A 22,153-nucleotide genomic window follows, 5' to 3' on the forward strand; every position below is an offset into this window, starting at 1 on the left:
ATGACCTCAAAACTTGAATTCAAATTTCTGATTAAATATTTTTCAATCTAATTTTTATTTTGTTGTTATTTAAAATACTCTTTCTTAGAGATTGTTTATGTATATGCATGAAGTCTCCAATATAGAATTTTTGTTGTTGTTGTTGTTATATTTTCATTTTGAAACTTAATTTAGCATTTTTAACATTCAAATCAAGCTTAGAGTTGCCTTTTTTTTCCTTCCCTTTGTTTAAAGAAAAACATGTACTTAAGCACCAAAAAGAAAGTGCAATGCTCAGAGTTGTAAAAACTAAAGGCCCATAACTATATGTCCAACCTACTGCACAAGAACTTAACTTTATAAACTAAAAATAAATGTCAATTTAACCTGGGATATGAAAACCTAATTGAGAATTTAAGACAGTTTTCTCTTCTTGTTCGACAATAAATCTGTATAGGACTGCAGGCTCACCCCAACATCCTCGTCATATTCCAAACCCAGTTCCTCCTGTAAAGACACATTATTTGAAAACAAGAAAAATAAATATATAGATACAGCATCAAAAATTTAGTCCAATCTTGGATATAAACATTTCAAATCTCAGTTTCAAACATATATCCTAAAAAATATTGGTGCAGAAAGGCAAATACCAGCCCTGGCAACAGGCTCAGCATATCTTCTTCTATTTTTTTCCTATTTTTAAACCATTTCGTTTGGCTTGTGCTTTATTGGTGGTTAGCAGAAGAATCAGAAGCATCCAACTTTTTTGCATCTTTTAGTACACTTCCAGCCAGGCCATACAGTTAAAAACAATTAGGACCGAGCAAAATAAGTCTAAACAAGCAGCAAAATTCAGATGAAAATACAGAGGCAACCTTAAATTCTTTCTGATCCTTAGGTGAATTTTCTGTGATAGTATCCCAAATCTCCTTGAACATTCTTTTTCTCTTTCTCCATTGATTCACATTCTCATAAAAGGAATCTTCAATGACCTTCCTATCTTCTGGTTTAACCATAACAACCCCGCTTTGTAGTTTCTTTAGCTTTTCCATCATTTCTTTTACCTAATTACAATGCATGAATCATCACATTGTTGTTTTCTTTTCCTTTTAAGGTTTTTGTATGATAAAATAGTACTTACTTCACTCTCTAATTTAGCCTGTTTAGAACTGATCTCCTCCAAGGTCAAGTTCGATTGGAGAGTGCGGATTTCTGCATTATAGATATCCTTTGTTAAGAAAAAACATTATACATAGAAAATTTTGGTAGCAGTACAAATTTCCCATGTACTCCTCAAATAATATATTTTCCCTTCATAACCTTAAAACATGAAAATACAAATGAGCTCATTAAAAGCATCAGAAATACTGATAAAACACACTCTCTCAATAGGATGCCAGATTTTTTAATTCTTCCTCTCAATAGCCTGAAAAGATTTTTCAGTTCAAATATTTTCTTTTTGTTATCTCCGCTTGAAACACCACATCCTTGAATCCCTTATTCCTTTACAAACATATCCACATTACTGTTCCTCACTATATACTGCACCTATTCTCCCCATGCATTCTTGTAATTTACCATTTTCTTTTGGGGATAATTCAGCTATTAGAAAAAGAAGAAAAGGGGCACGCCTGAGACTGTTCATATTTAAAATGCATAAATGGTGTTACAAGTTTTCCCAGGGGCACAAATCATATTCTTCTTACCTGCTTCAACCTCACTTGTAGCTTTCTTTTGAGCAGCTAGCTCATCTTGTAAATTAGCATTTTCCTTCTTCATTTGATCCAGCTCTTGTGGATTTGGTATCTTGAACTGGTCTTGCCTTGCCAAGTATATCTTTTGTTTACCATATTCTTTAAAAGAGATTTGACCACTGTCAGCTAATGCATCAAGAGATTTTTGCACTGCCGTCTTCTTTAGATTGAACTTTTGCAATGCATCCGCTACATTTTGCACATTTAGGGGTCTATTTTGCTGAAAATTGGAAACAACAAGCGATCATATTAATGCCAAATGTTTTCAACCATGAATGGTTATATAGTAGTTGGTTTCCTTTTTTAGCTCTATTTGTATGTGTCATTGCGATGTTGCAAATGAGCAGAAAACAGACTTTTTGATTGCCTCATTTGTAAATTTAGCAGTTTGGATGGACTAGAAGTCTAGAAGCTAAACAAAATTTGTAAGAAACACAAAATTCATTTAATTTAGGAAAATACTTTTGAATATATGTAGACAAAATAACATCTGATTTACCAGGCCAATATTCAATCAATACATCTCACAGCCTACTTCAGAAAAATAGTAAATGTAAAATTATAAGCTTCTATTAAAAAAAATGAACATGAAATCAATCTAATCAGATTGTTTGCAAAAACTTTAAATTGTAAAAGAAGTCTCAGTACTAGATGCAAACCAAGTCCAGTACATAGTGCAATTTGTGACTTAATATCAGAATACATGATGAAGCTAGTCAGATTCCAAACTCACAAGATATTCTAAAGGGGCCAGATATAGTATGAGAAAGCAATTTTCAGGACCGATTATAAAGGGGCCAAATATAGTTATGCTGCTATCCAAACAATTCAAAATAACAAGATAAACAACAAATTTCATCAAAAGATAATAGTCAAATGCCGAACAACTATCCAGGTCAAGCTCAATACAATTCAATCGAAGAAAAGGAAAAAAGATGTACCTCATTCACGAACGTTAGAACGATACCTGAACAAAAAAAATAGTACAGAGATAAAATCAGAAACGCTGATTTAGAGAATCGAAGCTACCGGAAAGAATCCATGGGACAGTACCAAAGTTGAATTACCGGAAGATTCAATGCGAGGAAAATACCTTCGACGCTGTCTGATTTAGGCGCCATCTCTACCCTTCTCGCTCACTCAACAGCTAACGCTGAAATAGATAATCAGAAAGGGAACAAATAGGAACTCAAGTTAGTTTAAAAAGATTTCTGCATCAAAGCGGCGATCTTACTGCATCTTTTCTGAGTTTTTATTGTAATTTTCCCGCCCAAATTTTTGTGAACTTAGGTTCTCTGGTGCGTGTTCACACTGCTTAATTTCGAAAAGAAAAATCGCACAGAAGATGTCGCACCAAAGACACAGGGAACATGCCGCATAGTGGGCCATCTTAATGAATTCACATCCCCTCAGGTTACCTGACTGAGTACAATTAAATCGGACGGCGTTAAATTGGACGTTTAACTTTGCACGAATTTCAAAGAAAAAATAATACTACCCCCCTACGCCATCCCTAGTAGGCACCGGCTGAAATTAAATCTGGGTCGTCTATTTCAATTGTGTTAAGTCAGGTACCAGGGAGGATACGGGCTTTTCCTCAAAAAAAAAAACAAAGTTTTGGGCAGTGCAACTGACCTGTTAGATGCTCTTGCAAACGGAAGCGTGTGCACTGGAGCAGATTTCCATGATCAGGTACTAGGTGGCTTTTCCACACTTTTTTCACTTCGAAATTATTCTAAGCTAAAAAAAAATAACGCACGAGTACAACTTCGGTATGCTTAAATTTTAGTGCAGTTACTCCGAGTTTTAACAAGGTTCAGAAAAAAATCAGAAAGGTATTGATGGTGATTTGTATAAATAAGAAATTAAAAGAAAAATGTTGTGAACAAGAATAGACGGACTGGATCTCTTCAGTGCATGCCTTAACTTGCATATAGTACTTTCGCACACGCATGAGCGTTGGCAAACATTTGTTTCCTGCTTTATATGCTCATAAATGTAGCGAACCCTCTCATTTCCCTGCTTTATACTGCTTTATACTTGATTATACTTGATTATACTTGATTATACTTGCCTCGAAAACACACTATACTCACAAGTTACTAAGCAGGATTCATCCATCAGTGGAGTTGGAAATTACAATTATCGCTGTAGTTCTCATAAAAGGGAATGCTTTAGTTCTCATAAAAGGGAACTTGGTTTTCCGGATAGCTGACCGTATACTTCATATTAATAGTTGCTAAATATCATATATTGAAAGCAATCACAAACTTTTTGCTTCTTCAGCAAAATGATATAATTAGAGTACTCTTCCAACTTCAATTTCAGATGAAACCTGGAATTGGACTTTTGCTCAGAATTAGGAATAGACAGGCTGGATCTCGTCTAATATTTGCTATTTTCTTGGTTTTCTTTCCCTCTCTTACTTTCCATGTGTTAAGAGGAAAGATGAGTTTCTCCTTGGTTCAATCTCACTCCCATCTCCAGCTCTGTTGCTAGGAGTCTTCCAAATTTAAGACCACGTGATTAAGTTCGTCAAGGGTCTTGTACATTCATTAATCGAGATCACAAGACAATAATATTGGCTGCCAACCATCTTCTTCTTCAGGTATCCATGCACAGCTGCTTTAAACTTAATAGACCGCACAAGCTAAATTTTGTACGTGGGTGTTGATGTTACAAATGGATCCTTCTAGTGTTTGCCAAAGGTGGATACAAGTATGGACAAATTTGGACGGTTGGAATCAGGATAACAGGTTCATGTTATTCCATTGGAATAACAGCAGATTTATTTCCGACGAAGGCAATTTTTTTGATGAAAACCCGTGGAAGGCTAGTTGAACTACGAAGCAATGCAGTCCAAGCAGCATGCCTTCTGATTAGTTAGGCCAGCGTGATTTCCAAGGGGAGCGCTTCTCAACACCTTTCTGTGTTTAATCGGTGAAGCAAAGGCCATTGTGACCTAGTTTGTGTTAAAGACTAATGAGGGGTTTCAAATGTCTCTATTTTTTGTGAAGAGGTTCAAATGTCTCTATTTTTTGTCTCCATCGTGTCTTTATTTTTTTTAAATTTTAATAACTTAAAATTTAAATCTTAAAATTCAAAATAAAACCATTGGATATGAACTATATCATTTTATCTATACACGTGTAAAAAATTATGACATTTCAACTTTATTTTGATTGTCATCTTAAACTTGTAAAAATGTATACTGATATAAATAATTTCTAGACGTTGATTTTTCAACTTATTAATTCACATAAAAGCAAAATAAAAATGTGATAATTTTTTATCGGCATACAAAGAAAATAACATAAATCACATCTAACGGTTTTATTTTGACGTTTAAGTTTTCAACTTTGAGTTATTTAAGTTTTTAATAATGGATGCATAATGGAGGCACAAAAAATGAAGACATTTGAACCCTCCTCAAGACTAATACTGGCTACTCATCATCCTTAAAATTCAATAATTCTTTTCCTTATACTCATTATTATGCAGACAGAGACCAACTTACAGGAAATTGTGAATATCAGAATAACTCCAATAAGGTAAATCATAATAAAAATTTCAAACATAAGTATGCATGATTGCTGTAACTTTTATGATAAATTATGACCTACAATGACACGAATAAGAAATAAGATAAATACTTGCCTTTTCACATAATATTCTGTCACCTGGTACTAATAATCATATAAATGATTGATAAAAATGAAGGTCCACATGAAAATATTGCAATATACAAGCTATATATTATGTCAATCAAGAGAGTCAGCTCAGTGCACCTCAGGCAATTTGAGACTTGCATCTCAAATGCACTTTTTCATTACTGGATACATTGGGGCAAACAACTAACACTGAGTACTACCAGAGGCACTCTTTACACTTCTAAACCACAACTCTGTAATAAACCAAATCATCAACAACAAAACTATCATACATGGCAGGAAAGAAACATAACAGCAAAATAACATCCTTCAATATTGCTCTTGCAGTAAAGATATGATAGCTTTTAATAACTAAATAAACAACATAGCAAGTTAGCAACAACTGAGAAAGAGTCACAAATTCCAAATAAAGCACCTCTAGGCCAACAAAACACAGGTTGCCTAAACTCAATACTTCACGCTATAACACCAATATAAGAGGCCATTGTAAGAAAGCACATGAGAAACAACAATGCAAGAAAATAAATTCCACTGTTATGGGTTTAATGACAGCTGTACACTGTTCAGGTCCCACAAACTTTGTACAATATAGAAATGGAAGGAGCATATTGACAAGCCATATTTGTATCACAATCACAACAACCCATAAAATGGTTATCAGAATCCCAAAAAGGGTAAATTATTTGTATGTTCTCCAAAGCTCCGGTCGTGTAACAAATTTGGTGCAATTTGGATATTATTTGGTCACCTAAGTGAATAAGCTTGATCTGCCAATTTTTGAAACAGCTCAAGTTTTCAAGTTACACCAAATGATACACAAGTGTACAACCCAAGTTCTCTGGACTACATCTGGAACTTCACGTTTCCCTTTATTTTTACAAGTAGAACCCTTGCGAGTTTGGTAAAGTATTATCCCATTCCCGGTAATTCTAGTTATTAATTCTATTATGTGTTCTGTCCCTGGGAGTTCAAACACAAATCATAAAGGTGCAATAAGGAGGCACTTGACATTAGAGACAAGCTAACACAAGGATCCAAGGTTTGGAACAAAAGTTGGTATGAGGCGACATTTACTACTAGATATATTGGGAATAACTACAAACAGTGCCACAGAACAAGTACTAATATAGGAATAACTACATATTTATGTGTACTTTAAAGCTACCTGACTAGGATTGAATGACTTAATTTACATCCAAGACTCTTACAGAAAAGCGGTTACCAGGTTTCAGGCATAACATAAAACGTTTTATATTTTATAAACTTCAAACAGGGCAAGTAAATTGTGCACTGCAGGAGGGTTATTAGAAATTAAACTACAATAAACATAATTAAAGAGCATACAGAGCTACAACACCCTAAAGCCAAATGTGAACTACTAATAATCACAGACATGAGCACTAGGAGCACTAGGAGCACAACAAAACTTAGTGAATGGGAACTATTTTGCTCATCTGTTGAGATCCAGAGGCCAAAAAACAAATGCTTAGTCCCAAACAAGTTGGGGTAGACTAGAAATGAAACCCAACCGGAGTATTTGGGAGGGTTTCATTTCCATAAAGAGGTGGTATTTTACGTTGGCTCGCCACACCTATCACTACCCTCCTCCTTTTTCCTTGCTTGGGACAGGCTGTGTAGAAACTACGTAGGTTTGGTTCCAATGCATAAAATTTTCAAGTCTCTTGATGTTCCCAAAACTAGATTTCTTACATGTACAATCACTGCTCACCATGAAGATCAAGGCTATAGTTGGAATCCAACCTTAGGTTGCCCAATTTGCATAAGAGAAGTCATTATAATAGTGAGGTTGCAACCATGTACTGCTTCAACATGGTTAATTGTAAACAAAAAATTGAACATATTCACTAAGCACTATACTTCAGAGGTTTGCCGTGAACACAGTCCAAAATATGTTCACAGATGTTTAAGAGTTGCAAAACAAGCACATTTCTCCCCCTATATAGATTTAATATAGTATGAGGGAGGGATCCAATTACACCCTTTTTTGGTGACACCGAATTACACTCTCCATTTTCAAAGTTTTTAAATTTCAAAGTCATCCAAACCGTTCAACGTAATGGATATGTTAAAATGTGCTTGCAGATCAAATTTTACATTTTTTGAATTTTTTTTACTAATTATTAAGTATTTAACAAAATCGCTATATTCAGACCATTGAATTTTTGTACCCATCTGAATAAATTTGCAAAAAAATTCAGAAAAATATAAAATTTGATCTACAAGCACATTTTAAGGGTTCAAATGCCTCCATTTTTTGAGCCTCCATCGTGCCTCTATTTTTAAAAACTTTAATAACTCAAAATTTAAATCTTAAAATTCAAAATAAAACCGTTGGATATGAACTACATCATTTTATCTATGCACGTGTAGAAAATTATGACATTTCAACTTTGTTTTGGTTGTCATCTCAAGCTTGTAAAAATGTATACTAATGTGATAATTTTTAGACGTTAATTTTTCATCTTATTGATTCATATAAAAGCAAAATCAAAATGTGATAATTTTTTATGGACACAGAGAGAATAACATAGATCACATCTAACAGTTTTATTTTGACGTTTAAGTTTTAAACTTTGAGTTATTTAAGTTTTAAAAAATGGAGGCATGATGGAGGCATTTGAACCCTCCTCTTTAACATATCCATCATATTGAACGATTTGGATCGACTGTTTGGACTTTGAAAACATAGAGTGTAATCCGGTGTCACAAAAAAAGGGTGTAATTGGATCCCTCCTCATATAGTATATCATGCTTATAATAATAACAAAAACGGAAAGAACACCTACAGACAAATCGGACAGTGAGTGCTCTTTCAAACCAAAAATAGAAAATAGTTTGGGAGTTAAGGAACTTACTTGAGCAGCTACAGACTAGTATAAACCTAAAAATGAAAATACATGAACGTCAGGACATGGAAACAGTAATCCAAACTAAATTGAAAGCAAATGATTGCTCAACAGTAATATAGTAACAAAACTATAAATAGCAGAGCATCTCTTATAATAAAATTACCTTACTAATTATATCAGCAGTGACCCTTCCAGAAACTCCCAACTCCAAATTGCTTTGACAAAGAAAGTAAAATTGGACTTAATACAGGAAAGTCAAACCAGAAAAAACATTTTTAGAGTTGCACTATACAACTATGTTTGTTAGTTCAAATTCTTTCAAATAGAATCTTCAGTCATGCTCCATTAAAGTCTCAAGCATGAAAGATGGAAAATCAAACACATCATCAGAGTTAATATGGTATTTCCCATTGCAATTGCAAACTAACGTACTGGGAGGACTAAAAAAAATAAAAAAAACAAATAAAATAACTACAAGTGCTTAACTATATACTGTAATCAAATGTAAGCTACCCAGCAATCAAACCAGGGTACCTTCATTTTGTTGCCCTTTGGCACCTAAAAACAGTGTCAGTTCCCGCACTTCCCTGTCAGAGAGACCCTGAATTAAAGAAGATATTAGAATCTCTAGGGCACATAAAAGTGATAACAGAGAGATAAAATAAGAACAGAAAATGATTAGAAAATTGTTTGTAAATTCCATTTTCACAAAAAAAAAATCTTCAAAGCATAGCACTCTCAGCACAGAACATCATATATAAATATAATAAGAGCAACTAATGACTTCCACATACCACAGGAACCTTGTGCAACATTATTTTCTCCAACTATTAACCTTCAGGAGTTTATAATGAAAGAAAAATTGTACAATAGATTGAAATAAAACGCGCCTCCATGGCAAGTTATCTTACAAGAAACAGGACACATCTCCAGAGTTAACTGCTAAAGATGCTTGCAAGAAGAGGTCCTTCAAGTCAAGTCATCTTTCCATGCTTCAACCAAAAGAACCTCCAAGGACAGAACTGTAATTTAAAGATTACAAGCAAGAGACTAAAGCTCAACTATAGTATCAGAAAAATTAGTAACTTTCTCTAGTTTCACTTGCCAGTAATGAATGGATGGCTCAAAGCCTGAGATACTGTCATTCTCTTTTCAGGATCTAACATAAATATCCTTTCAAGGAGATCTTTAAAATTTCCAAGCAACTTTGCATCTTCACCAGGAAAGCTTGAAATAAGAGCACCAATATCCTTCGGCTTGACATTTAAAAGTAGTCGTTTCACCATCTATAAAAGAGAAATTCAAACATGATTGTTATAACCAAAAAAGAATAAACAGTCAAAAATATCAAATTTTCAAAACTAACCTTCTTAGTTACAGGATCCTCCTCTGTTGCAAGAAAATTCAAATCTTGGTCGAAGTGCCGATCCACAAAGCCAGCCTGTTAGTAATCAAAATGACAGAGATCGTTCAGAAAGCTTAAACTACAAATGTCAGAGTTTGACCTGAAGAGAAACATTATGGATCATAGTGGAACTTAATCTATAGTTGTTGAAACTGACACATTTTAAAAATTTCTCACCTTGCGTAGCATCTTCTTGGGGAAAGGACCCTTCAATTCCATGTGAAGATGAAGCATGTCATTATTTGAAGGGCCCGGAAATAATACCTTACCAGTATAAAGTTCATATAAGCAACAGCCCACCGACCATATGTCCAAAGGATGATCATAAGGCAACCCGAGAACTGCAAAAATTAAGAACAGACACCAGTTTTTACAATCTAAACAACACTTATTGTAAGGCAAACATCGAGTGTCAAGAAAAAAAAGAAAAGGAAAGAGGGATTTGGAACTCACTTATTTCAGGAGCACGATAAAACCGGCTTACAAGGTACGGTGTGATCTCATTCTTACCAGCAAACATGGCATTGCCGAAGTCACACAACTTCAGTACATTCTTGGCCTCATTTACCTGCACAGATTATAAATTTTAATTGAAAAAATCCCCAAATTGGTAAGTGGCAATAGTTTTCTTAAAGCTCTTATTTCAGAGGATATGTTAACCAGATTCTGAGATATAAATGGGACTACACCTTGATATTAAAATTTACTGATGCCTAATATAAAATAGTACCAGCATATTGTCGGGCTTGATATCACAGTGCAAGACACCACAATTCCTCAAGTGTTTCAGAGCAATGAAGAGCTGCTTAGCATAGGCCCGTACGGCAGTTAGTTTTAGGCCAATGTTCCGACCAAATTTCTTCAAAACCTCACGAAGATTCATATGGAGAGATTCAAAAACTAAACAGAGATGATTACGGTACTTAAAACTCGAGATGAACCTGACGCAGTGACGCCTGTCCTCAGGATCTGCACCCACCAACTTCTTTAGTATCACCAGCTCATCCATTCCAGCTTTGTACCTGTTGTATTACAAAATAAATGAAAGTAGAAAGATCATTCAACTAACATAACCCAATAAATCAATTGATTGGTCCTGCAACAGAAAGTATATACTCACATGGTCTCATTGTTACGGATAATTTTAATGGCAACTTCCTGCCCCGATTTCAGATCCTTCGCACGAACAACAGTAGAGAAAACCCCCTTACCATGAGCTGCGATAATTTCATATCGTCCATCAAGCACTTCACCAAAGCGATGGCCTAGGTAACAGACAAAAGAATCTATCAATACAAGAAAGCAAGCTGTTGAAAGAAACCGATTAGGATTTTTAACAAACTTACTATAATATCCTTCAGCATCATCCCAATTGTCATTAAGATCACTCCTCTCAATCTTCAATCCATCTATTTTGCCCTGTTACAGTTGTCAATCAGTTATGTTTAAGAAAAGCAAGGTTAAAAAATGAAATATCACCTAAACAGAATTATAAAATGGAAGATTGAAGCTTACCACTTTACGAACTTTGGCCGGCGAATCACCAAACATATCATCACTAAACATGTCTGCTGATCTCTCACTCTGTTGAAAAATACAAACAGGAATGTGTGAACAACCAACAAAATGAAAGATATATCGAATTAGCAAGCCCAAATATGTAACAAGGAGGCAAACCTTAGGAGTGCCTTCTCCAAGCCCTGCAACACCACCTGAGCCCTTCGCATTGGCCAGAGCACCTTCCTGATTAGGAGACTTGTCCAGGGCAAATGACCGGTCAGCAACATATACATCCGAAGAATCCTGTTCATTGTCAGGTTCCTCGTCAAATTTTGGACTCTTAATGTTGCCTCCATTTGAATTCTGAACTCCTACTACCTCCTCTTTGGATGAATTTTCATCTGCATAATGCGAAATCAATTGACCAAACAAAAAACAAATAAATTAGATGCAATGATGCCAAAAAGATTCGCTATTTTTTTGTGACAGATTCTTTAATATCATCTACTACAATGAACTAGATAAAAGGGAAATTACCTTTGCTGAAAATATCAAGTACTGGTTCAGCCTGTTGCTTCTGCATCTGCTTTTGCCGGTATTTCTCAAGAATAGCCTGCTTCCTCTTCCTGCTTTCTTCTTTGATTCTCTCTTCTTCATCCTCTTGTACCAAATGAGGCTCCACTTTCTCCTGCTCATCATCAGCTTCTTCTTCCTCCTCCCTACAATCATACAACATTCACTGAGAAATTGAGGGAAAAAAAAAAACTCCTCTAACTAACTCAGTAAAAATCAAGTACATACTATTAACTTACCTTATAGAATTTTCTCTAATTTCTTCTGCTCTCTTGTCTTTCATATCTCTATCTCTATCTCTACGTCTATCAGAATCCCTATTATCTGTACCTTGAACACTGCCCCTATCGTCATGATACCGATCCCTGCCATCACCTTTGTCCCTTTGTCTCTCATCATCCCTTACTCTACGATCATGATACCGGTCCCTGTTATCCCGGTCCCTTCGACTCTCATCATCTCTCCCTCTCACACTACTACTACGTCTTTCTCTTTCCTTCTCTCTATCTCTACGCTCCCTCTCTAGATCTGCAATAGGGTCGTATTTATCCCTTCTTTCTCTTTCTCGGCTTTCATGCTTGACCCGCCCATCTCTGTTCTCATGCCTCTCACGACTAGCGTATCTTTCTCGCTTCTCAATGCTACCGCCTCTATCCCTTCTGTCACGGCTATCATGCCGATCCCGTCTGTCACCACTCTCATGCCTATCTCGCTTCTCAAAGCTATCGTCCATATCCATTCTGTCAGAGCTCTCATGCCTGTCCTGCTTGTCACGGCTCCCATGCCGGTCTTGACGGTGGTAGCTATCATGTTTATTGTGTGCATTATGAATGCCATGCTGATCACGGCTGTCAATGCTATCACGCTTATCTCGACTCTTGTGAATTTCATCCTCTATTTGTTTGTCACGGTGACTTTTGTGGTGAGATGGAGACCTCTCCTGGGACCTACAGGGAGATACAGATCGCTTCTTCTTATCCTTATGTGAATGTTCTCTCCTCTTGTGTGATTTAACTTTGTCTCCTTTTGATTGTGCATCAAGGCAACTCCCCAAAGCACTATCCTTCTCTGAGGGAGTATCAACCATCTCAGCATCATGTTCTACAACCATCTCAGCATCATGTTCTATACAGTTCGAACTATCATCTAGTGGCAAAGAATTCTCATTTGTGTTGTCAAGCTCCGTAGAAGCTTCCTGGATATAAAAGAAAAGTAAGAAGAGGGCAAGACGTGTGCTGGGAAAAAAAAGTTTCAAGAATCAAACAAGAAAAAGAAACAGATAAAATGAGGCAAAGAAACACACAATTACCATAACATGGAGGGATTGTGATATATAGGTATTGAAATTTAAGTATTCTATTAGAAAATAATATCCAATAAAAAAGGTGTAAGGAGGTATAAAGAAACGTTTAGGAACATTTACTGACATAAAAGTTATTAGCAGTTGATTTCCAAAATGAAAAATTGCAAAGTGAATACAGCAAAATAGAATATTATTTCTTCTATTGATCATCAGATAAATTATATGACCCATAATAATCCTGAGATAAATTGATAAATGGACATTGATTGGCATTCTAAACAAATAATTAAGGGGCAATGAAATAATAACCTATTAAACCTCAGGCCAAATATAAGAGCATGCGGGGAGGGGAAATAATAGATCCAAGAAAACAGACCGGAATCTTCTTAAAGTCCGAATCCGATGTTTGTAGCTTAGTTTCGTCCGATTGTGCATCATCAAGAATTTCTCCTTCCTCGATCTCATTTTCAATCGTCTTGGCCGCATCATCCTCCTTCTTGTCCCGTCCATGGCGATGACTATGGCGGTGGCGGTGGCGGTGCTTCCGACGTTTGGATGATTCGTCACGGGGCACCTCGGATGATCTACGGTGCTTACCGCCAGATATGGTGGGAGATGAGGTATCTTGTCCGGCCATGAAACTTAGGGTTAGGGTTTCGGAATCGGAACGGAAGAGGAAAGGAGTGGGTCGATGATGGGCTCAATCAAATCAATGAATTCGATGGGATTAGAAGAGCAGTTACGTGTATACCCTCGGAGTCGGAATAGCCCGACAAACCAACATTGACCCACTCAGACTCGCTCAACTTCCCAGGTGCGGACACGCGACTTTTAACCCCGTACAGTATTCTCCATAAAATACTGTTCTGAGAAAAATAAAATTCAATAATACTGAATTTTTACTTTTTTCTCGTGTAAATAGTAAATTTCGGTTTAAAAATTTTCTCTTTCTATTCTCATTCTCACGTTACAGCCGAACAAGCCTTGAAAGAAAAATAAAGGGGATATTTAATTATAGATTATTGTGTATCATTTAACGTACCAAAATTTTTTTAGTAACCACCACAATGACAAATAAATAGTTTCGTTCTGTATTTGTATTTTATTTGTAAATAAAATGTATGGTACATTTTTATTTATTCAGTGTTCATTTTGAAAACGTCATAAATTCAAATAAAATACGAATAATTTGCGAATATATCACAAACCATATTGCTATAGTTACCACCTCCATATTTCAAAATTCTCACATTACTATTTTTTTTTTCTGAAATTCAGAACTTATCGTGTTCGCCAGACTGATCTGCACATCAATCCGGGTCATTGCGCCATATACTGATTTGTGTACCAGATTGTTCCAAGATTCTCTCTCTTGAGCCCAAGTTTTTTACAGCTTAGTCCTTTATTTTTTTTTAAATTACGTACTAGTTTTCTAATTTAAATTTAAATTTGTAATTGTTAGCTTTGTCCGTTTTCTACCAATTATGACTGAAATTGCCATTTATCTTGATGGTGAGGTATCGCAAGAACCAAAGGGTACTTATTACCATATCTAACATTCAAAAATGTTCAATATCGAGTCGAGGTTAAATTTTAGAGGTATAACTCTAACAACGTACTAGAAAATGAGAATCGACCTGAACCAATATGAACTTATTATTGTCGTAAGAATAAATATTGGTCAAGGTACCTAAACATAGTTCCAACAACTATCGGTATAAGATGATGACAGTTGGAGATTATATTATCAAATGACTAGAGAAAGAAATATGTGGCACGGCGTGACGTGATGTGACAAATACATCGTGATTTGCTCACGTGATGTGAAGTGACGTGATCAAAATGGTGTTCAACGGCCACGTCACGTGTAGTCACGTTGTGACCATACGCGACGTGACGTAAATTAATCACGTCAAACTTTTTGTTTATATCTTAATTTAAATTGTTGAAAGTACAGAAAAAATAGAAAAAAAATAGAAAAATTCCAAAATAAGTAAATAATGTTGTAATTTTTTTTAAGAAATACTGTTAGACATTTAACATTAATTTAAAAATTCAAATTACAAATATTCATTAGACTAAACTAGAGAAAATAAAAATCAATACTGCATGAATATCAGTGCCACTAAATCTACAATAAAAGATAAACCTGGATATTCTATGTGTACCAAAAAAAGTTGAATACTCTATGTTTCATACAGTGACGTGATGTGACATGATTAATTGGTGTGACGTGACATGGCGTGTAATTTTCACTCGAATGCAGTCGCGTCATGCAACATGTGAGTCACATCACATAATCGACACACGTGATGTGACTGATCACGCCGTGACTAATTTCCTTCTCTACGGATAGGGGTGCACAAAAAATTCGAGATTCGTGATTCAATTCGAGTTCGATTCGAAAAAGTTTGAAAAAAATTCGATTCGAAAATAATTCGGTTCAAAATTAATTCAAACCAGTTCGATTCGAAATTAATTAATTTCGAATTCAAACCATAACAGATTCGATTCGATAGTTCGCGAATTTTTTTTGGGTTCGATTCGTTTGCAGCCGGCTCTGACCTCTCCTCCTCGTTTTAATAATCAATAGCTAGAATTGGAATAGAATAATGCATTTGCACCGATAAGAGGAGAGAAGCTGCCTGACATGGACCCATATATTGGCCATACCTTGTCACGTGTCATCTCTTAGACTCATGCTCTCCTTTACTATATGGCTGGAAATAAATCTGCTACGATTCCTACGGATTGTAGGTTCATGTGATCTCAATCTCTACTATTGATTTGTTTTGGGATTCGTGTACCGAAAAGTAACTTTTTTTGAGATTCTGCATTCCAATAAATCAATGGCTGGGATTTGAGATCGTAGGTTGGAATGGTAGCAGATTTATTTCCCTATATGTCTATATCAGTCGGTGGGTGCTCTGTACACGCCAATATTTTTTTATATTATTAAATTAAAAAGTTCTGGAGTTATCCACTTAACTTGCTTTTCTTCTCCTCTTCCCCGTAGAGCTTTTCTTCTTCTCCCCTTCCCGTAGTTCGAATTCGAATTGAGAGTTGCTCTTTCTTCTCCCCTTTCCCGAATTGCTCTCAATTTAATTAAATTGTTATAAATTGTTATCAATTTCGAACTAATTTCGAATCAAATCGAACCAGTTCGAATTATAACGAACCAAATTCGAACTAGCCTTTTAGGTTTGAAATAGATTCAATTTCGAATTGGGTTTGGTTCGAAATAATTTCGAATTCGAATTCGAACCAGGGCAGATTCGATTCGATTCGGTTCGTTTGCAGCCCTATCTACGGATGACTATGAATTCGTGAACTTCTTACAAATTTTTGGAGTTATTGGTTCATACTTTTAAGAGATAATTTCATGTAATCATATTCCAAGTTTCCTTTAATCACATTTTCTTGGAATGTGATTATTATATTTGACAAAATTAACATGGAAATAGATACAGTAATAAATAATTTATTGCTATTCTGATTTTCTAATTTATGGTCATCATGAAGGCGGAATTTTTATCATTCCCGCTCTGCAAAAATCACACCAGCGCGCGACAAATCTAATTTTTTCCGTCTTTCCCTCTTCTTGTACGTACCTAATAGTTTGAGTTTGGTTCACTTAGACATTCGAAGAGAAGGATAATGAATTTTAAGTATTTACCACCACTACTAGAAAACACATTACCAGTTCAAGTATAAACTGACATGTGAGGATTTTTCTGAAATTTTTGAGTTTGACATGGCCTGAAAGCAATTTTCTGAAATTTTTTGAGTAAACTCATAATTTTTTGAAATGATGTTTTCTCTCACATTCTCTGAAATTCTTCAATTCCCTAGAATAATATGTAGCACGAACCAAACGCCCCCTATATATTTTTTTCAATGTATATTTTTTCTGGGGTTATATTACCAAATGACCATTAACAATATTTTTTTTCTGTTGTCAGTTCAAGTGTAATTTTTTAAGTTTTATTTGCTAGCTATGTTCTAGTACAATGTGATTCGTTGAGTGTTTAATTTTTAGTAAGTCGAATTCTAATTTTTAGTTTAAACTTAGTACAAACTTAAATTTTCTAAACATATGCATTTAATTTGAATTATATTTTTTAGTCAAGTTAGAATCTATAATTTCTCTGTTTAATATGAACTACACACCACTATTTTTATTAATCCCCAACAGAGAACAGAACATAGCAGACACACGCATAGGGGTGTTCATCGGTTCGGTTCGGTTGAAACCGAACCGAAGTTTTATTTCGGTTTGTTCGGTTCAAACCGAAATATATTAATTTTTTTATTTAAAACAATTGATTTATAATAAACCGAAGTATATTAAGAAATAAACCGAAGTATATTAAGAAATAAATCGGAGTATTAAGCAATAAACTAAGATATTTAGAAATAAACAAAGTATTTAAAGCAATTGATTAAGAAATAAACCGGAGTATTAAAAAATAAACCGGAGTGGTTCCGATCAAATTCATATTATATGAAAGTTCGGTCAGTTCGGTTATTTCGGTTTTGAAATTTTTCAAACTGAACCGAACCGAAGTTATAATTCAGTTTTGAAAAGCCAACCGAACCGATCCAATAAACCGAAATAACCGAACTGTTTAAACCGAACTAATTCGGTTCGGTCCAAAACCGATTAAACCGAACCGTTTGAACACCCCTACACACATATGGTGCGCCTACCAGTAAAGCGCACTGACCCAAATTGGTACGCTATATTAATTTGCACACATTGTAAGTTTTGAATTTTATAAAAAAAAAATGGTAATGCGTGAATTTGAAATATCAGGATGGTAACTAAACAACGGTATAAAATACTCAATTTTGTTATAAAAAAATGTTATAATATTCAATATATTCGCTAAAACTTAATACTTTTTCTATTTCTTTTTAATTATTTAATTATTTTAAAAATTAAATTGATCAATATATTTTTATTGGAGCTATATGTACGAGTAGATCTAGATTCATCAAGCTCTTCTGTGAACTCAATTCTAAACTTATCATATTGGCTTCAAACGACGAATTCAAACCATCAAAATCTTTCTACCTTACGAGTGATGCGTTTACATGTAAAAATTTTAAATTTTAAATCAATTTTGTACAGAGACAAGTGGTCAAAAGGTGTCCAAAAAATAAATGTATTAAAATTAGTTTATAAACATTCTAAATTTGACCACTTGATTTTATACTAAACGCAAAATTTTAAAATTTTCACATGAAGATGAGGTATAAAAATTTCAAAAGTTTGTATTCGTCGTTTAAAACCAATAAAATAAATTTTAAAATTGAGTTCACAGAGAAACTCGATGAACTTAGAAACAAACTTCTACTATTTCTAAATGTTTAATAGTTATTTATGATTATTTTTAAAATTTTATATCGACTTAACTAAATAAGTTTATAATAAAAGGGAAAAAAAATAGATGGTATGTATAGTATTTTTTCAATATTTTTCAACACAAATCATGATACCGTCGATTTAATTTATAATTTTTAAAATGCTATAAATAAAAAAAATCGCTTTAAAATGAGGTCTCCAGTTTGTGGAGAAACGGAGAGGAGTAACAAGTTCTTATCTTGTATTTGCCCGGACATCTCAAGCCAGTGAAGCTGTGAGAGGCTCTCTCTGTTTCTCATGTCTGTCCCAATGTCTCTCCTCACAGCCGGTACGAATACCATCACCGGGCCCCCTCGCCGCATTTCAGCTCTTACCAACCGCTCGCTCCCCTCTCTTATAAATCTCCCGCGTAGAAGTGCTTCAGTTGTTATGCTTGCGAGGAGAGAAGGAGGTGTCTCTTCACGCACTCGCCGGCCTGATAAACGTGTCAGGAAGGATCCGATTACCACTACCACTACCACTACAGAGGAGGAAGGAGCCGTCAGACCAGAATATGAAGAGATAGAGGTGCTTTATTCTTTTTCTTTTTCTTTTTGTGTGTACATAGAAAGCATCATAGGTGTAAAAGTGACTGGTAGAACTTATACCAGAACCTGAAACTGAAAGTGCCCCTTACCTGCTCAACTGACCGGTAAAACTTAATACTAGAATTTCAATCAGCCATAAATTTCAATTATCTTTAGGCAGCCACTAGCATATTTTTCATTTTGGAAACCATGAAAACCTGTACTCGCAGCAGAGAATTCGGCTTGCAATCGAGTAGAAAATATATTGCTAGTCATTTTAGTACACCACTTAAATATTATGATCCGTACATATTTCTCTGAAAATTGCACTGTATTAGTATGAATTAAACAAGTTGTTTATGCTTCAGATATTGTGGGAGCTATCAAAAGAGCCGATGCCAAAGCTGGAAGGACTGGAGCCAAACTTCTGGGAGGGGCCACAATGGAATGCATTTGGTTTTTTTTTGCAGTATATGTGGGCCTTTGGCATTGTCTTTGCTGTGAGAATTAATTAATTATTAATTATATTTTTTAAATAGCTTCCTTTTTCTGAGTTAGGTTCATGGAGAACCGCTGAAAGTTGGTACTGGTACAAATCATACCCAAACAAAAACCAGTTTCTGTGATTAGGTTCAGTTTAACTTACTATTCATACGTGTTGTTTTTAAATGGGGTGTATAAATGAACAGAGCTATGAGTTCAAAAAGCCTAACACTTGCTGGTATTCAAGGGACTGGACAAGTACCGAGCTGGATATCATAGCAACCCACAGCACCTGACAACCGGTGCAATGATTATCTGGCTAATTTGGCTTGATATTAAATTTTCAATGGAATTGTCTTCATTGCAGTCTTATTCCTTGATTTGACTTCTGGTGTTACGTACTTACATTGATATTTGATACCTCATATTCTGTGGATTTCATCGACTAACTAGCTAGGCATAAGCCTACGGGCAGTGATCAAAAAAAAAAAACCTAGCTAGCCATATGTATTTAATCTGACAATTTACTGTTATCACAGGTAATTGCTTGTGGAGTTGCTGTTGCAACATATAACCAGGGTGCAACGGATTTCAGAGAAACACCGGCTTACAAGGAGTCTCAGCAGTCGACGGAGTTGCTCGATGAATCTGACTCCTCAAATTCTGAAGTGTTTGAACAGAACCCTACTGAAGTGGCCCCACCTCTAGAGTAGCTAAATTGCAAAGAGGAGCACAACTGGGATGTTGTCAAGTGGAATGTTATGTAAATTTGCACTGTCTATATAATTTTGTAGTGATAGGGGAAGATGCATTATAATATAGGTTCCATGGAATTTCCCTTTTGCTTTTAGTGTACTCTTCCATCAACTGTTTTCCATACTTAATTCTGAACTTTATTATAGGAATTATCAGATAAGGTTTTTCTTTCAAAACGTTTTGGTATTGTGTCTTTCCTATCTGAACAAAGTACTCCCAATTCCAGTGCTTTTGCATACCGGTGATAACCCAACTTTGTGTTGCAAATTTAATGCAAAAAGAAGCAGAAGAAGCTGTAATCTTGTGAGGATCTTTTAATTGATATTTTTTTTCTTCAAAATTATTTTTCATGAACAAAGGAGAAAGCCTAATAATGATCTTCATAAATATTGAAAACGGAAATAAAAAGCAGAAGAGATATATTACACTACGGAATTTTAGGTTGTCAAAATTTGACTGGTCAAGGAGCTTACTGCTGCCCAATTAATAGCGAACATGTTCATATATACGGTGGCACTCAGAGTTGGATTTTCTAATTCTAATATATCTCTCTGAATTATTTGAGCGTATCTTTGTTTCTACTTTTATTGGAGATCGGAGATACGAAAATTTACAGACAGGAAATAAAAGAGGCAATTCAGTTCCCCAAGGGAAGGGGAAAAAAGCAATAATCAATTAAATAAGCAATATGAATATGAAGAGAACAGTTGAACAGCATAATGAATGCAACAACTCGGCTTCTTTTGCGAAATCTTTTCATGACAAACTCACAAAGCAATTAAAAAAGAAAACACTATTTCAGTACTCTCTGCAATGCCTCTTTGCCGCACCTTGCATGACTGGCTCCCACGAGAAACCCCATCAAAAAGAAAAGAAACAAGAAAGAAAAGAAAAAAAGGGGAAACTATATCTATATATATGGAAATTAAGCTCTGTTATTTGTACCTTCTAGTTCTAGCCCGCAAGATAAAAATCCACATTCATAGTCTCTCATTTCTATGTTCCACAAAATTAAGATGTTGTTTGTATTCTACCTCAGAGATATCTTCTCATCATTTGCTCCTCTTCTTGTCATCTCCATGGCTGCTTTGCTTCTATTGGCCACGTCACGATTCGACCCCCATGAATTCGAGGTTGAAATAGATGAACAAGTGCAAGAGTTGGCTCAGTTCGTGTTCGGACCAGATGCGGCAGAATCGGTACATCAGCCTACGCAATACGTCGTTCAAAAATCAGATCATGGATAGTGCATGATGGTTTACAATTTGAGCTCCTTTGTATTGGAGTCAGGGGCTATTTGAAGTATTGTAATTAAATATTTAAGCTATTTATATCCGGTTGTGGGATAGAATTCCCCCGCACGCTGCACATATATGCGTTATGCATGAGGGAAAGGGGCATTTAAAACAACCAAACTACAAGCAAGTGCTACAAAGTAGTACATCAGTTAGAATGTTGTAAAGAACTTAATTTGTAATGACGATCAACAAACATTAGATCAAAATTGAGGATATTCGTCATTTAATAGTTAAAGCGGATAGCAATAATTTTCTAATCAACTATGTACAATGTAATTTAAAACATCACAGAAGTTTTATTGGAGTGCTATAAATGACATTCTTACTGTTTGTTTCTTTGAGCCTTTTCTTTTGTAAAATTATTTGAGCATTTTTTAAGGTTAATTGTTTGAGCATGTTTTGTGGTGCATCCATTTGATTCTTCAATAACTTCGATCAAACTAAGAGCATCTACATCCCTAAAACTCAAAAGGATTTCTAAATAACTGTTAATTATTTTTTAGAAATTATGGTCTTTAAAGTTTCTAACTCTCAAATCTCTGAAATTCATTTTAGAGTTTCTATTAAGCCACGTCAGCAACAAATTAAAAAAGAAAAACAATTTGAGCCATTCATTTGGCCAACATA

At 35.0% G+C, this 22,153-nt stretch overlaps 3 protein-coding genes across 10 annotated transcripts; 1 reads left to right on the forward strand and 2 right to left on the reverse strand.

Moving 5' to 3' along the window:
* Nucleotides 1-276: 276 nt before the first annotated feature.
* AHP2 (Tat-binding protein 1(Tbp-1)-interacting protein (TBPIP)) lies at nt 277-3,070 on the reverse strand. The gene is made up of 6 exons (XM_078300048.1): nt 2,827-3,070; nt 2,675-2,700; nt 1,686-1,953; nt 1,121-1,191; nt 855-1,043; nt 277-486 (listed from the first exon to the last, which is right to left on the reverse strand). Exons 1-6 carry the CDS (start codon nt 2,852-2,854, stop codon nt 394-396), a joined length of 675 nt encoding a protein of 224 aa, XP_078156174.1. The 5' UTR covers nt 2,855-3,070; the 3' UTR covers nt 277-393.
* A 2,368-nt stretch (nt 3,071-5,438) lies between these two features.
* On the reverse strand, nt 5,439-13,830 carry LOC144551346 (uncharacterized). 8 transcript variants are annotated; one of them, XR_013510806.1, is made up of 15 exons: nt 13,432-13,830; nt 11,992-12,947; nt 11,717-11,898; nt 11,357-11,580; nt 11,195-11,263; nt 11,026-11,098; nt 10,800-10,944; nt 10,410-10,701; nt 10,133-10,247; nt 9,857-10,020; nt 9,641-9,715; nt 9,380-9,560; nt 8,809-8,875; nt 8,438-8,489; nt 5,439-6,152 (listed from the first exon to the last, which is right to left on the reverse strand). XR_013510806.1 is itself a non-coding variant. In XM_078299290.1 (13 exons), the coding sequence occupies exons 1-13, from the start codon at nt 13,690-13,692 to the stop codon at nt 8,865-8,867; spliced, it is 2,748 nt and encodes a 915-aa protein (XP_078155416.1). In that variant the 5' UTR covers nt 13,693-13,830; the 3' UTR covers nt 8,570-8,864. The 8 variants fall into 8 exon arrangements, 2 of the variants coding, with proteins under 2 accessions (XP_078155416.1, XP_078155417.1); XR_013510805.1 differs by lacking the exon at nt 5,439-6,152 and adding an exon at nt 6,752-7,165; XR_013510804.1 differs by lacking the exon at nt 5,439-6,152 and adding an exon at nt 6,752-7,360.
* Nucleotides 13,831-18,617: 4,787 nt separating this feature from the next.
* Nucleotides 18,618-20,404, forward strand: LOC144551349 (AT-rich interactive domain protein). Its single transcript, XM_078299295.1, has 3 exons — nt 18,618-18,990; nt 19,358-19,489; nt 20,012-20,404. Exons 1-3 carry the CDS (start codon nt 18,721-18,723, stop codon nt 20,183-20,185), a joined length of 576 nt encoding a protein of 191 aa, XP_078155421.1. The 5' UTR covers nt 18,618-18,720; the 3' UTR covers nt 20,186-20,404.
* Nucleotides 20,405-22,153: the final 1,749 nt, after the last annotated feature.

The sequence above is a fragment of the Carex rostrata genome, chromosome 3 (genome assembly GCF_964058835.1).
Source record: "Carex rostrata chromosome 3, lpCarRost1.2, whole genome shotgun sequence".
Lineage (NCBI taxonomy): Eukaryota > Viridiplantae > Streptophyta > Magnoliopsida > Poales > Cyperaceae > Carex > Carex rostrata.